Genomic DNA, 18644 nt, shown 5'->3' on the forward strand with positions numbered 1-18644 from the left:
AGATACATCAAGAACAGTTCCAATACATCGCTCCATCCCTCAAGGAGGGGAAAAAAAAAACTTTGCTCAAACAGTTTTCGGTACATCACTTGAACCCATAAGAAGCTTCAACACAAGACTCCAAAAAGGGCTTTCCTCTTCACTTCAGTGCGAACAGTCGTGTGCTCTCTGATATACAGTAAGAACTTTTTCGTTTTACTAAGAAGTGCTTCAGGATTAGTGTATATGTGTACGGAACGTCGCAAGCACTACTCGTGACTGTCTCTTGTTTTTACACAGTGTATGATGGGACCGTCGACTCTTTGCAACAGTCATCTATTAGGGTAATGTATGTAGTATGATGTGACCATGTAAGTATTTGGGCAGTCTATTAAATAATTTCTTCCCACATATTTCAGTGTCCTAATTTCTTGTAACAGATAACAATAATTATTGTCATTTCTGAACTTGGCTTGTGAATAAAGACCAGGGAATAAGGACTTGAATGGCCTTCTCCGCTGGCCGAATTACTGGCCATTAACAAACCATAAAACTCACGTATTTAGTTCTTGAACACATGTCAGGTGGTGTGTTTATTTCTAGGTCATGAATTTGTATTGTGTATTTTCTTGCAGTACTAGAAATTAACATAACATCCATGCCTAACGTCAACAATCGGGACTCAAACCCATATGCCTGCCTTTATATTTAATTATACAGTGTCTTCAATGAAATCCTCCTCCCTATAATAGTTTCACTAAAAACCCTCCTATCTCTCCATGTACAATCTGTATGCCTTCAATGTTCCCTCATTTTGCAAAGCAAACAAAAACATCACTGACCAAGAGCAAACTCTCCTCTCTTTCTCTCTCACTAATTTATACACTCTCTCAAACACACACGCGATCACATGCATGCATAAATATTTCATGCAGTACAACTACCACAGTCCTCATAGGCAAGATTTCAGGAAAAGTTTGGTCAGGTAAATTATACTTCATTAATCCACAGCCAACTCATATTTTCTTTATCTAAATTCCTGAAAAAAATATAACATTGCATAAATTAATCTTATTGATTGAGTTGGTGTTTTATGTCCACTTTATGCACAGTATCGGGGCTGGACCTACAGTTCAAAGTGCGATCCGAACCACTATGTACCTCCACCGGCTATCGAACTTGAGACCCCTTGATTACAAGGCGTCACTGCTACTACTGCACCATCGGAAGGCCCAAATTAATCTTATATTTTAAATTCTACTCAACATTACAGACTCATATGAATACAAATTCTACTGTATCTGTCATGAAACTATTTCTCAGAAGGTCAAGATAATGTGTTTATATGGAATATAAAAAGAAGTAAAGTGCTCCCCTGTGCTTTGCACCACAACATAAATGCATATAGGGGGTGTGGAGTTAGGTACACACACTTTCTTGATCGCGGTTGAAATTGGGGGTGATGTGATCAGCACCACAACTCTGGCTGTTTTTAACCCCTAAAGTTTCCTCCATGTAGCCTCTTTATATGATGCTGGGTGGACACCGGACCTGCTTGAACAGGTGGAAAAAATCCCAGATCGAACACGGGTCTGTTGCATGGTAGTCAGATGCCCTAACAACTGATCTACCTTGGCTCTGTTTAAACGTAATATGGTAATATCTTCATATTAAAAAAAAATGATGCAGAAGATATTGATAATTCGGAGGGAATTTCTCAGTTGATTAAATATGAATACCCTCGTTCGATGCCTGGCCGGTTCAAATCCGGGAACATTTCTAACGTTGGAAGTGGCCCCGGCACCCACCCAGCATCGAATAACATGGGTACCTGGGGGAAACCCTGGGGGGGGGGGGGGGTTTCACGACCGGATCAACGAAGTGTGGGGTATTATCCCCACACCCCCCAAACCCCTATATGCCTTCATGGCATGGTGCACTTTGCCTTTTACTTTACCTTTTATCATTCATGATACAAATTAAATGAAGCTGTGGAACTAAATATACCTCATTTTTCATGGGACCAAGTTGGGAAAACTTAAAATGCAGGAAAATGTAAAATTGAGGAAACTTTTATAACATTTTTCTATGCTTGATGGTTGGAACCATCAAGATTGAATGTGTAATGTGGAAAAAAGTAAAATCTGGGAATGTAAAATCGGAGTTCCACTGTATTTATGATATTTGGATTAATAAGATCATTCACAGCCTAACATAAGAGTAAATCATCATTTTAATGCATAACCAAAAAAAAAAGAAGTGTTTTTAACAAACCTTTCTATTAGCATATGATTTGGCATACACAGGAAATATACTACAGAAAAATTTAATTAAAAAATGCCGGCCTGTCTAGAAATTCCTACGTGAAACCTCTATATTACTTAACATGCCATGATCAAGTCAATTGGTTCAGTTTGAAACATAAAAGAAAAAAATATAAATATTAAACTCTTTCATCTACAATAACAAAAGCTAAGGGTTTTTCTAAGCTTAATTGTAAAATTGATTATGCACTTACTTTAACACATGAAACAAATAAAGTATTGTTAACATACCGTAATTGTACTTATTTCAGTTACGGAGGAATCAGGTTCAGTCTGAAACAAAAGAAAAGATAAAAAAACTATAAATATGCAACATTTTGTTTAAAGTCTTTTGAATTATTTGATAGAAATGCTACCCTTGCAAATGCAATAGGTGGGTTTCATGTGACATCACGATGCACACAGCCGTCACGTTTGTGGCCAGTTTTATTTGTTGTTTGCAAGGAAATATCCACCATGTAGTGTTCATTACATCTGCACATTTGTTTTAATTCACAAATGTTTGTTCAGTTTGCGCATACGCCACCTAACAAGTGCTGACATTTTCCAAGCATGGTAACATAAAAAAAACATTTTGAGATTATCTTTCAAATTACGTACAGCTTATTGTGCTATTGGTTAAATATTACATTTTATGATTTTTCTTTTATTATACTTTTAAGCTGGACACACTGTATTGGAAGTAATGTTCATACAATCGTTTGTTTTAAGTTTGCCTCTTCCATTTCTTTGTTCTTTGTGTCAAGCTAACCTATATCACCTAACCATGGGCTCTAGTTGGGTCAAGGACATCCAGTAACTGGAAAATACTGTTGTTGTCAAGAACAAGATCACCCTCCCTCCAATCAATGACATCTACAAGAAATGGGCCATAGTTCCAGCTAGGTGCTAGTGTGAGTAGCAGGGTGACATTATTTGTGAATTAGCTGTTGATGCGTTCTCTTTGTAAATCTGTGAGTGTACCTATATCCGATTGGTATTTATTGGGAAAATAAAAAGGGAACTTATTTATCTGTTGCTAATGTTCATCTCTTGGATGCTGCTTGCTATGCTTCCAAAGAATTTACTGGAACCTCCCCTGCCCAAGCTGTATATATTTAAAACCCTATACTGTAAAAACATATACATGTAAACAAAAGCATGTGACTTGTGACTTATGATTTGATTTGTTAACTCTGACATTGGCTACTTTGTAGATAAGGTAAATGAAATACCCCCCCCCCCCCCTCTGCTTCAGCATAGAAGTTTAGGTAAGTGCTATTTCTGGTTATTTTTAGAAACAAAAAATGGAAAATAATATTTTATCCATGATGGCATCCAAAGTGAACATTGAAGAAATATGCTTCCTTTTTTCTGAATTTTTTGATTATCATTACTTCTCATCAACATATTCCCTGTAAATAATAATATTATTACAATACAAAATGTGTTGCTTGGGGTTTGACCAAGATCTCAGGGCTCTGTGCAGTAGTGTAGTTCAACCACAATTTTTTGATCTTGTAAGACCAATTGTTGTCAGTACCTGTGAAATTTTATTAATTTCTTTCACAAATTTTGCAAAATTTTGCAGGCAATTTAGGATATTGTTACTATTGTTTAGGTAATAATAATTAGTGCATGATGATCCTGTAATCTGGAACAACAAACTAAAATAAACCCCGGCCATCTTTATCCATAAAAATACAAATAACAAATGCATTTTTTTTTCACTTTCCGTGTTGAACAATTATATTAGACCCATGTTTCCAGCATAGTTGGATATCTACAGGGTGGTCACAAAGTGGACATACCCCCCCCCCCTTTGTTTCTGATACTACAGTGGTTGTTGTTGTTATAGCGATGTGATCACATACCTGATAGTTCACTTGTCCAGGACATTGGTATGGAGATCATCATGATCGTAGCACAGCTGAATTCTGCACCATGTCCTGGCAAATGTTTTGTGGACATATCACATCCTATAAGCATCAGAGTTCATTAACGTGACAAGGACGGTTTAGGTTTGCACTTTAAATCAAGTTTCATGTGTTTCATCATGGACAAAGGATTGCAAATCAACAACAATTATACATACTTTGTGGTCACCCTATACAGATGGGAATTGACCCATAAACGGGACATCCCAAGGAGTTCAGTTTATCACCCTCCTTTCCTGAAAAATCTGTTAGGCTTAATTATAAAATTATTAACATATTATTATTTATTAAAGTATGAATCATATAAATGATATATCATAAACGGTAAATAAAATATGATCTCCTGTTTTCAAAGGGTATAAATTATTATAATCTCGGTGTGACTTCCAGTGTTTCTGGTCCCTTTTCATCGACCTTTGATGTTAGTCCTGTGCTGAAGTTGAGGAATAGCAGAAGTATTTATCGGAACAGCTTTATTTTTCACCAACAGTTCATAAAACTCATTGAAAAACTTATGCCACACATCTGACACACAACACGAGATTTGTCTTTAGAGTTTGTGTCAAGATGCAGGAATAAATTCTTGTGGCAGGTCCATATTGTATGCTTCTTGACTATGCTTATTCACTGCTCTACAAATAACACAACACACTCAAACAAGATGACCCGAGCCAGGCCCGTACCCCGGACTTTTCTGGGGGAGGGGCCAAATCAAAAAATGTGCTTATATACACAGAGCTTACAAAATAGTTAAAAAGTTTTAAAGTTTTTATTAGATTTAATTTAACCTTTTAAGTCCCGGTCGGTCATACCTTGACCGACGGAACAGAACATTTTTTCGTCTCCTTGCAACCCTGTTCATTTTCTATACTTATCACTCGAAGTGCGTGGAACTTGAAACCAAGAGTTGATATGCATCGACAGTGACACTGGTGCTCTTCACCTCCCTAATGACCTCAGCAGCAGCTGCTAAATTAACACCTCCTCTTTGTCGATGCAGTAAAAGTGACATATGAGGAAATCGTTTGTCTTTTGTTTTCTTTCTCAACATGCCGAAGCAGGTCATGGTCAGAGGGGGAGGGGGCATGGTTGTCAAAAGTGTTTGCGGCAATAACTTTTCAGCGAGTGAAATGGACTTTGCACAATGCTTGCTTCAGAAGACAACCACTCCTTCTTCAGAAGGAAAATGAAAGAGGTAGGATCGGGGCTAAAAATAACTCGTGTAAGTTTTTATTTTTACTTCTAATTTCATGTATGTATATTTGAAATTCCTGTCTTTTTTTAAAAAAAAATATTGTGCATGTTGCCAACCCTTGTCGAAAATAACTCTTCCACTTCGTTTCTTTTTCATTTTTTTCTTCGGGTGGCAAAAGACATTAGGAACAAAATAAATATTGAATTATAATGTAGACATGTGATTGCAAATAGGACATAGAATTTGTTCATGTCTCAACAGGGAGGGGCAAAATTTTGTCTTTTTCTTTTCCTTTTTTTCAATTTTCACATTTGAAGCCATGAATAATTACAAATACATACAGATAGCAACACTTCGTCTTATCTATGTCAAAGTACATTTTTTTCTTAGTAAAATGCTTATTGCTTCACTAAATTATCTGCCATATGAAGGAAGCTATAACGATTTTTGCTAAACCTTACAAAACTCGTTTAAATGGCCTGGGACAGAGGTAAAAACTACATCAGCACCACAGAACTTTAAAGGTTAATAATGAACAATAAGATTTCATACCTACATTAGTCTTGCATTTGTGTTTTAGCTTTATTTTGAAAGTTTTATATGTGGTTATAAAACTAAAACTACCCAATATAGCAGACTGCAGACTTCTGGAGCCTGTGTCTCTACACAAGAAACACATTCATTTATGCAAGGACAAAATTTAAATTTTTACAAATTTGAAAATTCATCGATGTCATTTTTGTACCTTTTTAGAGGATCACATTTAAATATTTCACAGGTCGAGGGGCGGGGGGCATGGCCTCTCCCCTGGGTGCAGGCCTGACCCGACCTAACTTAACCCAGCACTAATGCATATTTATGCATATTCGCATGCACATTTTGCCTTTTTTAGTGCATATAAAACCTGCTCCCTACTCATTTCATTTTCTACACAATGTTATTCCTTTTAGCATTTCAACATGCATTAACACATGTCTAAATCTCGTTCTTGAACCACAAATGAAAAATAAATTTTAGTATATCCATCTGCTCATTCTTGAATGTGAAATATATTTTTCATTCCAAAATATTTGACTCACTACTACAAAACACAAAAAAGTGAAGAAAATGAACTGAAATACCCTAGATTTCACACATTCTCACCCAAATTTATTTCTCTTTCTGGGTATGAAAACCCACTATTCAATTGGGTGGTCAGTGGTGTAGTTCAACCCAGTTACTTTAACACCTAAAACAAGATTGCTAACATACCTTTATGGTACTGGTTTCTGTTATGGGGCAATCAGGTTCAGTCTGAAACACACAAAGAGATAAAAACGATAAATATGCAACTTTAAGTTTGTTGTATTTGTAATTATGTGATAGAAATGCTACACTTGTAAAATCAATAGAAAAATTATAATTAATTTTCACTATTTATAATATTTTCTTTTTTTTTAATATTGCTTAAAATTAGCCACAAATGCGGGAAATACTAATATTACCATTATGCTCACCATTGGAACTTCTAGGGGTGAAATGGTTCAATACAGTAGCAGACATTAATGGCTTACATACTGCCTTACAGAAAGAAAACCATTCAACCTTAACAAATCACTTTTACATGCTAATCGCATCCCCACCTCAGAATGCTTATTACATTTATTCATGATGGATGTGGTAAATGTGGTTTAAGTATTACGTACGTGAACATTTGTGTTTCAGTGATGCACAATTGTGCTTCCACATTGTGCAACGTGAAAACATGAATCTTAACATACAAGGCGTTTTCGTAAAGTAAGTACCGTTTGCAAATATTGCCGCTGTAGCGATGCAGTCGCGACTGTGTGAGTTCTCGCTGACGTCATTCATCCGTTAGTTAGCCACAGGCATGCGTGGGAGCAGGTCATGCTTTTTCTTCGTAGTTTTCTGAAGGTTTGAAATGTTCAAGAAAATCAATCAGCCCGCGGACTGTGAAGTCCGGTCTGTGATTTGTTTTCTCAATGCAAGAATGGTTGAATTCTTGCCTAGAGGACACACCCCCAACAAAGATGCCTGCTGTGACACATTAATCCAGCTGCGTAATGCAATTCAAAACAAAAGACGCGGAATGTGTTGCTTCACGACAATGCTCATCCGCATACGGCCCAACAAACTCAAAATATCATCACGTCATTCGGCTGGGAACAATTGTTCATCCGCTAACAGCCCTGAGTTGGCACCAAGTGACTACCATCTCTTTCTTCATCTGAAGAAGAAGTTTCTTGCTGGTCAGAGTTTCGACAAGGATGACGACGTCGAAGCAGCAGTGCATGGATGGCTTTCGTCACAGGCGGGAACATTCTATGATGATGGGATACAAAAACTAGTGCCACGCTACGACAAATGCTTGAACAATGGTGGAAACTACGTAGAAAAGTAGTTTAAGGTCTGTAGAATGCAATGCAAATAAAAAAAGATAAGAAACTATTTTACTTTATTTTTTAAACCCTTTCGGTACTTACTTTCTGAATACGCCTCGTATGTAATCATTACGTTTACTACACAGAATATATATATATATATATATATATATATATATATATATATATATATATATATATATATATATTGCCAGACAATGATATTACATTCTTTCGGCATTTCAGCATGCATGAACATATATCGAAATCTTATTCTTGACACCAAGATTGGGCATTAGTATATCTATCTGCTAATTCTGAAATGTGAGACATTTATCATTTCAAAATATTTGACTCGCTGTTACAAAGACAGAACAAAGTGAAGAAATGGAAGTGAAATACCCTGGATTTTAAAATAATACACTTTCTGATCCAAATTTGTTTCTTTTTTTGGGGTATGAAATTAATGAAATTCAAGTCAAACTTTAACATGGAAGGTTAAAGAAAATTTTAGTGAGGAGTAAAGATAACTTTTGTTTGAAGTTTCTTCCTACTAGATGCTCATTCTGAAGATATCCGAAATCAATAGATAAGTGATACCAACCTTGTTGCTTAAATTGTTCCTTATGGAAGAATAAAGAACTTTCAAGATACATAAAAAGTAAACTGCATCAATTTTCATCATTACAAAAAGAAAATGTCCCTGCTCATTCTCTATCACTTCATGAGTATACAATGTTTGTACATAATAATGTGTCATATTGTTCCACTTAATTCTGTGTGACTCTTATTTGCTATTTGCAACCTATATATTTCACTATTGTGTGTGTGTGTTGCTTGTGTTTATTCACCCTGTTTTCTAGAGGGTGTCCAGATTCTATGTAGAATCACTCACATTCACATGATATGTGCATTCTTTACTGGCTTGTATGGAGTTATCTGGTTTGGTGTATGATAGCATATTTCTTAGTGTCTTCTTATTGCTGAATGATATCCTAAGTTGGAATTTTGAGTCAATTCTGCTAATTTTACTTAATTGGTTTTTGCTCATTCAGTTTTTTTTATCAACTTGGTGTGGTGAAATGTGATTTGCAAGAAATACATTTTCCACTGTACAATAAGAGGCACGATAAAATGTAAGGAAAACAAATGAATTTTGTGATTAGGATTTTCCAAAACTAAAATAAAATAACCCTCACACACTTGCATCTGAAGAATACATTTCCAAAGACTCCCTTCACTAAACCACCCTTGGCAATGTGTGAGGAAAGAGTGACAACATACTTCGCTTTTGAATATCTTATAGAGCTATCAATATAATTAAAATATAACTGAAAGTGTACCATCATCAGGAAGAAAGCTTTGAAAGAAACAGATTTTGATCACACCAGAAGTATCGACATGTTCTATCTCCTACAGGAAAAATATTTGTGTTCACACAACCCATAAACAATTATTTTCTTTAAAGCCAATATAATATTTGGATTCCAAAATAAATAATCAAAATTAAGTGCTTGTTAACCTACTTCAAGCTGTTGATCCTCTTCAACTTTAATATTATCTTCAAATTGAGGTTCTACCTGAAAGAGGAGAGGTGAGAAAAAAATATCAAATATTTGATAAAATTAACATATTACTTATCACTAGGGAACGGAACTTTAGGTAATTAATGTTTTTTCTGCGATAAGATAGAGACCCTCGTTTTTGCCAAATTCTGATCATAGCCTTATATGTCAACACAGCAAATTTTATTTTACATAAAAACACATATTTTCCAGTTTTCCGTATGTAAATACATATTTTGCGAATTTTCATTTTAAATACATAAAATCGCTCATTGACTTCAGCTACCTTGAAATCCTCCAAGGAAAAATGTTTATTCTCCGCACCTCTTTCATATCGAGAGTGCTAGGTTTTTTTTGTCTTTGAGCACACTTGCTGGCAGACTTCTGGTGCCTCGCCTATGATCATATTGGGGGAAAATATTGTTTTGCCAACCGTGTGGTAAATCTATCGCAGCTGACCAATGTTTGCAAATTATGCAACATTTAGATAGCAACAAGCATGTTGTTGCTTCTTTGCGTTTGAGCGGCAGACAGGCACTTATCGAGCAACAAACTCCATCTACTTCTGGAGAACAGTCAAAATTTTCCGCTTTTTCAATGGACTTGTGCAGAGCTTTTGTGTCCGCAGATATTCTACTGTTCAAAATTAAAGAAACTTTATCGCGAAATATACGAACTTCGAACCATCTGACGAATCAACGTTGGGAGAAACGTATCTGCACAGGTGTTACGATCAAACCTTACAACATATTCACTCACAATGTGCGCATCAAAATATTTGGGTATGTATTGACGAAACTACAGACTCCACTGGTAGAAAAGTGGGAAATGTGATTGTGGGAGTGCTAAATAATGACGAAATTGTCTCAACGAAAAATTATTTGCTATGTGTAGAGAGCTAGCTGGGGCTACACATGTAACGATAGCAAGGCTTTTTAACGAAGCAATGCAGCTATTGTGGCCGGAAGGCATAAAATTTGACAATGTTCTTCTCCTCGTGACAGATGCTGCAGCTTACATGAAAATAGCTGCAGTAGGCCTTGCCGTTAGCTACCCCAAAATGGTGCATGTTACATGTGTGGCTCATGCGTTGCATAGCATATGTGAAAAGATAAGAGCTCTTTATCCCAATGTCGATAAACTGGTTTCAAATGGGAAGAAAGTTTTTATCAAGTCACCTAGAAGAATAGACATTTTTAAACAAAAATGTCCTGAGGTTCCCCTTCCTCCTACACCGGTAGTTACGCGATGGGGCACTTGGTTGGATGCAGCTGTATATTATGACCAGAACTTTGAAAAATTTGTATCTGTTGTAAATTATCTCGACAAAGAAGACAGACTATAGAAATTCTGCAAGAACTGTTGAAGGATCCCTCCTTAAAAGTCGAATTGGCATACATCTTAACAAACCTGTCCTTTCTCTTTAATTCCACACAAAAGCTTGAATCGTTCGTGAACACTTTGGCAGCTTCCGTGAGTGAAGTCCGTATAGCAGAAACAAAACTGAAAGAACTCATCGGATCTAACGCACAAGCGCTAATGTCTAAATGTACTGATTTTTTTGGGAAAAACAAACTTTCAAACTTTGTGTTAAATTGCACGTGTTTTGGAAGGTGAAGTAGAGGAAGAGGAAGTTTTGGAAAATATTCAGTGTTAGTGACATTTTGTGCTTCAAATATGCAAGAATTGTTTCTTGTGACGTGAAGCGATCTTTCTCACAATATAAGATGCTTTTTAGAGATAATCGTCACAGATTTAAAATGGAGAATTTGGAAAGAAAATCTATGGTGATCCACTGCAACTCTTCCAAAAAATAGCTCGCTAAGAGGTAAGCATTTAGAAACTGATTTCAGGTGTTTAAAATGCATGTAATATTTTGTTTTTGTTACCAAATGTTTTTTTATTTTATTTTTGTCACATATTTTCCTGTTTTTATCACATATTTTCAACATTTATGACACATAAAAAAATAAAATATTTCTGAGTTTTTAGCACATAAAGTTCCGTTCCCTACGTATCACTATACAGTTGTCGGCCCCCGTGGTGGAGTGGTTAGCACATCATGCTATGATGCCAAGGGTCCTGGCTTCGAATCCCAGCCTGGACATGGATGTTTATGGGTGTCCATTCAACAATTTCATCATATCATCACTCATCCCCATCTTCGCAAATTAGCCAAAAGTGGCACATACAGAAAAGTAAAATAAAGCATATTAATAATAATTAACTATTCAGTGAAAATTTCACCTGGTACAAATGCTAATTTGTAACCATCAAAAAATACGCACTACTTACAAACTTTCACAGCAGCACACACACGGACAAATATACTCATCACATTCATTCAGTCTAGGAACAAAAATATTCTTGAACTCAGTCAGGGTCTAATGACAGCTTCCAACTTCACTGAAATACTACAATCCCAAAACTGCAGTTTCACTAAAGGGCCTTTTCTCACCCTGAGAAATCTATATGCCTTCAAATTATCCTTGTTCGTTCATACAAATCTTCTTCTACTCTCCATCTTGTACATTTCAGCTTTGTGTATCACATTTTGGGCAGCATTATGTATGCATATGAATATGAATTTTACTACATGTCACAAAACTATTTCTTAGAAGGTTGAGATAATGTGTGTAAGTAGAATATGGCTACATTATGATTTTTTAAAAAATATTGTATATTGTTAAGTAAGATATAGATAATTTTGTGGAATTTTCTCAGTTGATTAAATATGAATTTGCTGTCCTATCACTTCCGGAAACAAACTAAATTAAGCTGTGGACTAAAAATATCTCACTTGAGAATTCCTAAATATATACATTGGAACCTCGATGTTACGTTTTTCAGGGGACTAAGTTGAAAAAACTTAAAATGCAGGAAAATGTAAAATCGGGGAAAATTTTAAAGCATTTTGATCTATTGGGACCATGAAGATCAAATGTATAATGTGGGAAAATGTAAAAGTGGAGAACATAAAATCGGGGTTCCACTGTATTTATTTCATTGCATTAATAAGATCTTTCATAGATTAATCACAAACTTGGTAAATTCTTATTTCAATACATAATGAAAATTAAAGTGTTCTTAACAAACCTTTTAATTAGCTTATGATTTGGCACACACAGGAGATATACCATGTACAATTTAAGTATAAAACGTGAGAATGGCTAGAAATTTCTATGTAATGCCTCTGTATTTCTTATCAGCTCATGATCAAAATCAATTGGTTCAGTTTGAAATGTAAGAGGAAAAATGAATGAAGAATAATAAATATTCAACTCCTTCGTCTACTGTAACAAAAAGCCTAATTATTTAATTGATTATCCTCTTGTTTAAACACATAAAACAAATGAAGTATTGTTAACATACCTTAATTGTACTCATTTCAGTTATGGAGGAATCAGATTCAGTCTGAAACAAAAAAAAGAGAGATAAAAACAATAAATATGAATATTTTTCTTGAAAGTCTTTGTAATTACCTGATAGAAATGTTACCCTTTCAAATGCAATAGAATAATTATATTTAGTTATCACTACATGTAAATAATTCTTTTAACACCACAAACACAGAAAATATTAGTTTTGCCAATACAGGAGTGGTGAAAATTACTGACTTAACTGGCCAAAAAAAAATTCAGTAATTGAAGAAAGCCAATACTCAAGAAATGCTTTCATGAATGGTAGGAGAAATATGTCTTACCTTCAGTCAAATTGGGGGAAAAATGGAGTAACAAAATAAAAATAAAAAATCACAAATTTCACGTAAAAAAATTCTGATGACTGACCTAAAAAAAATATACAGACTAAGATGAAAAACTGACTTTACTGACCACCCGTGTCATTAACCAGTTTCAAATACTACATGTGAAATGAATCAATACAGTATCAACATTGGTGCTTTACTTACGGCCTGTTCACATGCAACATCTTCAACAATGTTTTGGGCCTCCCCGAACTTTGTCGCCTTGTAATCAAGGGATCTTGGGTTTGATACCCGGTAGAGGCATATAGTGGTTTGGATCTCACTTTGAACTATAGGTCCAGTTCTGATTAGTGGACTTAAAACTCCAACTCAACAATATTTTGCCTGCTTGTGTGTGAACTGGAAAACTGTGTAATTTCTTTAGCTGTGCAGAGATAGAAAAACTGTGTAATTTCTTTAGCTGTGCAGAGATAGAAAACAGCCAAAAAAAACTGTGCCCAAGAGCATAAATATCTGTGAGGTTTTTCACAGATTGCATGTGGATGCTTCCCTCCATCTTCCCCGCACATGTTACTCAGTTTCCCCCCAATACTAGTGTCAAAACACGTTTTACAGAGTTTGAAAACTGTGTTTTATTTTTTCCTTGATCAAACTGTTATTGTACAGCGTTGACAGATCTTTGAGAGTTGATAGCAGGCACATGACTTGCTGACAAAGATAACTGAAATCTACAAGAACATTCTACACGTGTGATGGGCAAAATGAAGGGGTATGTTCCTCATGTTGCAGATGCAGGTGGTTCTTAATGTTGAATATTAAGCGAGAGAATGTATTTTTAAATAGCATCAACACAAGTGCATAGAAGTTGAAAACATTCAATCCTAAACATTTTCCCTTTACAGAGCCACATGTTGGCATTTTTGGTGTGACATTTTCTTCGACCCCATGTAAAAATCAAGAGAAGAACAAAACTGAGTGATTGGGACAGTAAATCTTGTTCTAGACATTCATATGATATTTGAAAAAAATTACTATGAGACTTCTTCAGATATAGCAAGCAGATATCTACTGAAGTATTTGTTGATTGAGTGATTGATTTGTTTTATTCCACTTCACTTTTCAGTCAACTTTGTAACTTGTCCCTGGCCTTCTAGACTTCCTGTACCTGACGCATGGCAACAAAAGTAACACTGCATCATTGTCTATCAGTTCATGAATATGTACAATGCTTATACATAATAATGTGTCATATTAGTAAAAAAAAATAGCATTTCAATTTTGGCCTCAAGTTTTGAATCTATCCTTTTAAAAGAATAGATTCAAATGCAGTAGGTATCAATGATACTGAAGTTGTGAATATTCAGATTTTATAAAAGCTCCTAAAAGTACTAGGAATAACAAAGTCACTTTGGTTTGTATGTAATCCTTGATGTGTTCTCAACATTCTTAAAATCCATAAGTCATGTGGATTTTAAGAATGTTGAGAACATATCAAGGATTACATAAAAACAAACTTCAGGGTTCTCACGTCAACTTGAAATGTATTTTCCCTGAGATTTCCATGAGTTTTCCAGAATCTTCCATTTTTTTTTCAGAGTAGTCAATACGAGGGTCACTATTTATATTTTGAGCCTTGGCAACACTGATTGAAGTTAGGCGCGATTTGACGTTTGCACGGAATCGTCTGGCATTATTGACCATAACCTACTTCAAATGTTTTGTCAATAGCTTCATTTGTGTTGTTTATGTTGCCTTGGAGATTGCGCGACAACAATAAAATGGAATTAACTCGTGAACATTTTCGTGCGATGATTTTTTACGATTTTCGACGTGGATTATCAAGACAAGAGTGCATCGATCAACTTACTTCCACATTTGGCGATGAAGTACCATCCTTTGCCACTGTGAAACGCTGGTATAATGAATTTAATCTTGGCCGCCATTCGCTCACCGACGAGATTCGCGAAGGTCGTCCAAAATCAGTTGTTGTTCAAGAAAATATTGATGCTGTGCAAAACCTAATACTGCAAGATCGTCATGTGACATACTGTGAGATTGAGGCAACCATAGGCATTATTTCCACTAGCATATATAAAATATTACATGATCATTTAGCTGTGAGAAAGGTATGTTCTCGTGGGATCCCACACAATTTGACAAAAACTCAAAAAGACGCTTGCGTCAATTGGTGCAAACAAATGCTCAATAAATACAATCGTGGTGCATCAAAAGACGTATATAAGATTGTAACAGGTGACGAATCATGGATATATGCATATGAGCCGGAACGTAAACAGCAGTCGACTGTATGGGTGTTTCAAGATGAACCCAATCCAACAAAAGTTGTTCGCGCTCGAAGCACATCGAAACAAATGGTCGCCTGTTTTTTCAGGAAAACTGGTCATGTGGCAACTGTGCCTTTAGAGGAACGTACAATGGTCAACTCTGAATGGTACACAACAATTTGTTTGCCAGAGGTCTTCGGTCAAATACGGAAAACAAACAAACGCCGTCGGATCATTCTTCATCAAGACAATGCCAGCTGTCACACATCTCGTCTAACAACCGACTTTATGAACAGTCAAAAAATCGAATTGATGGGTCATCTGCCACACAGTCCTGATTTGGCACCCAATGACTTCTTCTTGTTCCTGAATGTCAAGAATAAATTGCGTGGACAACGATTTTCGTCGGCGGAAGATTCCGTTGATGCGTTCAAAACCATATTATGGAGGTGTCTCAAGAAGATTGGAAAAACTGCTTTGACAAATGGTTCGAACGAATGCAAAAGTGTATTGACCATAAAGGAGAATACTTCGAAAAACAATAAAGCAGTTTTCAATGCCAAATTCCTGTTTTTTCATTGTTAGGCTCAAAATATAAATAGTGACCCTCGTACACAGTACAGTATTGTTTATTTACTTTACAATAGGCTTCACTTCCCCTCATAGCCTCACCACCTTGTTATTATTATTCTTATTAGAGATCAGATGGACTGGCTGATTGATTGATTTAAAATTTTTGGGTGCTTCGGCCTTTGTCACCATGTTGCACCCTATTAAGTATATGAGGAAAATTCCCTTATCTAAAAACCCTTACCTTAAAATTAAAAAAATTAAAAAGGGGTGTAAATACACCTCTCAGAAAGGTAAAAATGCAATTTGTAAAGGGACTTCCACAGGACAAACACGAAATTAAAATAAGACAAGGATAGTGTAAAAACTTCCTCACAAACAGTATAAAAAGCTCACTCTTCTCAAAAAAGATAAAAATATTTGGTAAAACACTGTCATCATCTTCCAACATGGATGGATGATAAATCATTGGGAAGGTTAAAACTCTGTCTGAGGAAATTGAAATGAGCACATGCGAGAAGAATGTGCTGAACATCTAACACAAACATTACATGTACGGCACAGCGGAGGGTCCAGCCCTTGCAGCAAATGGCAATGTGTGAGACGGCTGTGTCAGATTTGAAGCAGAGTTAAGATGACTTATTCTTGGCGAGATACAGAACGAGAACAAGGTGGATGAGGTCACCATCTGCATCAGCAGACTTGGTGGTAGCATCAGCTCCTTCATTCCCCTTGATGCCTACATGACTGGCGACCCAGCATAAGCAAACTAACTGGTATGGGCACATCTGTGTATCAGTAATATTACTGATAAGTTTAGCCATTTTCTATTACTTTTATGAATAAGAAAAATGCAATTTGTATGTCATAGTTTTGTGAAGTAAATGTCTAAATAAGTGGTTCATTATTAAAGTAAATCATATTGAATAACTTGGTTACATACTGTACATTAATTGAGGAGATAATGAATGTTCTGCAAGAATCATTTGCAATTTTACATTGACTCAGTTATCGGAATCAGTAAATTTTATATCAGTATTTTATTAGTACTGGGAAATACTTCATATCAGTTCCCTTTCTGAAATCAAACTAAATGAAGAATCGCTGTGCACATATAATTAAGGACTACAGTTACAGATATTTGTCTGAGTTAACCCCTTTTACAACTGTATTGCAGTGCAGAAAATAACATTTCAAACATATCACAAATTTACAAATGGACACAATATCAATTAATCTGTAATGGAAAATAAACATATGTTACAAGCTTATGTCTTCAAAGCAGCTTGTGTGAAGAAAATCAACAGGTAAGAGCATATTCTAGCCCTTCAGATGTACTTCAATGTGACTCATTGATCAATTAGGTGATTTTCCCTGAGAATTTTACTTTTTTTAAATTCCCTGAGATTTCCAGGTTTTTCCAGGTGTGTGGGAACCCTGAAGTTATTAGGGTCAATATGATTTCTTTCTTATTTATCTTCTGGTTTTTTAATGAAAAGCCTATTCATTATAGGGGAAAACAATACAAATTTCTTCATTGTGGTTAATGGAATAGAATATTAATTTGGGCCCTTCTCTTACTTTTATTTGAGGAAAACACAGGTTTATCCAGAATGTTCAATGCGAGAAGGGGGGTGGGGGTTTGGATAAATTTAGAGCCAAAGTGACCAAAAATTAGGCCTTTGTGAAAAACCTTAAGAGGGTGTTGAGGAAATTTTGGAATGGAGGTCTTAGGGAGATGTTGGGGTTGGGGATGTGTGGATACATCATTGGAGGAAGGAACTTCAAAATAGAGGCAACAATAAAGACAAATGTAAAAAAATCTAGTGTGATAAATGAAACAAAAAGTTACCTCCTAGAAACTGGATTAGGATATATCAACGTAAGTATTACAGCCGGTGAAGGAGAACAGACAGACAGCCATGATCATTTTACTTTGCTAGTTTTTCCTCTTCTAGTATTTTATAAACAGTTTATGGTGTGGTGAAATGAGATTTGCAAGAAATAAACAGTACAATATGAGGCATCAATGAGTACAAGGAAAGAAAATAAATTTTGTAATTGGGAATCTCCAAAACTAAAATAAAATAAGCCTTGCAACACTTGCACCTGACTAGTAGATTTCCAAAGGACTTCCCCAAACAGCTACATTTACTTACTCAGTATATCACCAATGTAAACACAGTTTGATCAAGCTAGAAGTATTGAAATATTTTTTCCATATTTAGCTTAAATATATAAAATAAATAATGAAAATGAAGTGCTTGTTAACCTACTTCATGCTGTTGATCCTCTTCAATTTCAATATTATCTTCAGATTGAGGTTCTACCTGAAAGAGGAGAGGTGAGAAAAACAATCACATACGTGTCAAAATTAACATATTGATTTTCATATATTCAGTGAAAATTTCATTTGGTAAAAATGCTAAAGTAATAATTTGTAATCATCAATTCAGAGTATTGGACACGCATATGCTGCCAATGGTGAATCCAAATGCAAGCATCATGTAAGGCTGTGTAAATGCAGGGTGGTATTTGTAGGGGGGATGGGGGGGATATTTCTTCCCCTCTGGGAACTTGTGTGGGGGACACAACAAGCCCCCTGCTTGATAAATTTTATCCATGGGGCGGAAATGTTATATGGCATATACTCATTATTTCTCATGCTATCCTTAGATAGTCAGTGGAATTCCCACCCACCCCTGTGTGGAAATTTCTTAAAT

The 18644-nt window shown here is 35.6% G+C and overlaps 1 protein-coding gene across 1 annotated transcript in view; it reads right to left on the reverse strand.

The window, feature by feature from the left end:
• LOC145978788 (uncharacterized) overlaps positions 1-18644 on the reverse strand; it is a 208503-nt gene that overhangs the window by 148432 nt on the left and 41427 nt on the right. Inside the window, exons 4-7 of the mRNA XM_083111607.1 lie at positions 18194-18247; positions 9322-9371; positions 6666-6707; positions 2535-2576 (exon numbers count right to left, since the gene is read on the reverse strand). Coding sequence (XP_082967733.1) covers positions 2535-2576; positions 6666-6707; positions 9322-9371; positions 18194-18247 — 188 coding nt within the window. The remainder of the gene's footprint in view (positions 1-2534; positions 2577-6665; positions 6708-9321; positions 9372-18193; positions 18248-18644) is intronic.

This window comes from Lepisma saccharinum, chromosome 25 (genome assembly GCF_977018435.1).
Source record: "Lepisma saccharinum chromosome 25, izLepSacc3.1, whole genome shotgun sequence".
Taxonomy (NCBI): Eukaryota; Metazoa; Arthropoda; class Insecta; order Zygentoma; family Lepismatidae; genus Lepisma; species Lepisma saccharinum.